General features: G+C 44.6%; 1 protein-coding gene across 1 annotated transcript in view; it reads right to left on the bottom strand.

Annotated features, from left to right (window-relative positions):
- Positions 1–652, bottom strand: part of FTSJ3 (FtsJ RNA 2'-O-methyltransferase 3) — a 29,539-nt gene extending 28,887 nt beyond the window's left edge. The window contains exon 1 of the mRNA XM_042476904.1: positions 517–652. Coding sequence (XP_042332838.1) covers positions 517–583 — 67 coding nt within the window. The 5' untranslated portion in view covers positions 584–652. The remainder of the gene's footprint in view (positions 1–516) is intronic.
- Positions 653–1,908: the final 1,256 nt, after the last annotated feature.

Below are 1,908 nucleotides of genomic sequence, written 5' to 3'. Positions count from 1 at the left end.
TGTTTTGGACTTCATTTCCCAGAATCCCTCCAAACCTTGGTCTTCCAGATGTTTTGGACTTCATTTCCCAGAATCCCTCCAAACCTTGGTCTTCCAGATGTTTTGGACTTCATTTCCCAGAATCCCTCCAAACCTTGGTCCTCCAAGTGTTTTGGACTTCTTTTCCCAGAATCCCTCCAAACCTTGGTCTTCCAGATGTTTTGGCTAGCTAGGGTTTCTGGGAATGGAAGTCCAAAATACCTGGATGGCCAAAGATTGGGAACCACTGGCCCAATGGTTTGAGTGCTGCACTATGACTCTGGAGACCAGGGTTCGAATCCCAGTTTGGCCATGAAACCCACTGGGTGACCTTGGGCAAGTCACACTCTCTCAGCCTCAGAGGATGGCAATGGCAAACCTCCTCTGAACAACGCTTGCCAGGGTAGGGTCTCCATAAATTGTAAATGGCTTAAAGGAATACAACAAATATGGGATCCAAACATAAAATGTGGCTTCTTGGCATTAAAGTTTCCTCACCAGTCTCCTTGGCCAAGTGATAGAACTTGTCCCTTCGGCTCTTGCCCACTTTGCCCTTCTTGCCCATCTTGGGAGGAAGATCAGCTCCTCAGCACTGGCCAAAACACGTGCTCAAAACTAAGCTTGGCCCTCCTCCCCACCCGTAGTCTTTCCTCTTCCGCAAACGTCTCCCCTTCCGTAGCCATCTTGAGTGTGGCGGAAAAATCCCTAAAGGCGTTAAAAGAAACGCAAAAATGTTTCTCTGACATCACGGGGGGACTGAAATACAGTAACGTGGTTCGTTAAGCACATCGCCACTGTCTTCTCAGAAAAGCGTTAAAAATAAAAAGAAAAACAAATTACCCTACCAAGATGGCGTCCACAAAGCGTCGCTTCTTGCCTGACGCGAAAAAGCGCATGCGCAGAAGTTTACCAATGAGAAAACCTGAGCAGCAGGAATAAACGCAGTTTCTCACTTCGTTAACAGCCATGGGATTCTGGGAATTGTAGTTTGGTAGGGCACCAGAGCTGTAGGACAGAGAAGCTGAATGTCTCACAAAACTACACTTCCCAGGATTCCATGGTGTTGAGCCATAGCAGTTTAAAGTGGATTATTTCTGCAGTGCGGGTGTACTGTTTTGTGAGACGTTTACCTTTTTGTTTTGTGAGACACTGAGCCTTTTCTGTCAGAGAGTCTGGTGACACAGGAAACTACAATTCCTAGAATTCCTTTCCATTCAGTAGTTTCAATCTATTCTTTTCTCCCCACTTCTATTCCTCAGCTCAGCTACAGCAGTAAAACTACAAGACTAAAGTGTCCTCTCTGGTTAAAAGAAAGTTCGAAGTCCCTCATAAAACTTCAAATGCCAGGATTTCATAGGATGGAGCCACAGGCAGTTAAAGTGCTGTCAAACTGCTATAATTGTGTGGTGTGGATGCACTAAAGTACAAAACACACTGCAAAAATAATCCAGTTTGAGACCCCTTTAACTGCCCTGGCTCAGTGCTAGGGAATCCTGGGAACTGTAGTTTACTGTGGGAACAGAGCTCTTTGACAGAGAAGGCTAAATGTCTCATAAAACTACAATTCCCAGAATTCCCTAGCATTGAGCCAGGACAGTTAAAGTGGTCTCAAAACTGGACTGTTTCTGCAATTAGTGTGTTTTGGACCCAAAAGTGTCCATAGTCCTCCAGAACTTGTCCTAATTGGTCAAAAGCACTACCAGTCTCACTTTGCCCACCCCTCTTTTTATTACTATTATTATTGTTGTTGTTGTTGTTGTTGTTGCTGATGCTGATGCTATTGATTATTATTGATATTATCAATGGGTGGGAGATTGGGATATGGTTTTGTACTGTTTTAACTTGTAAGCCGCCCCGGTTGTGTAGCACAGAGAGGCAGAATATAAATAA

Source organism: Sceloporus undulatus, chromosome 6 (genome assembly GCF_019175285.1).
Source record: "Sceloporus undulatus isolate JIND9_A2432 ecotype Alabama chromosome 6, SceUnd_v1.1, whole genome shotgun sequence".
Taxonomy (NCBI): Eukaryota; Metazoa; Chordata; class Lepidosauria; order Squamata; family Phrynosomatidae; genus Sceloporus; species Sceloporus undulatus.
The sequence above is the reverse complement of the archived record's forward strand: the minus strand, read 5'-3'. Positions and strand labels throughout refer to the sequence as shown.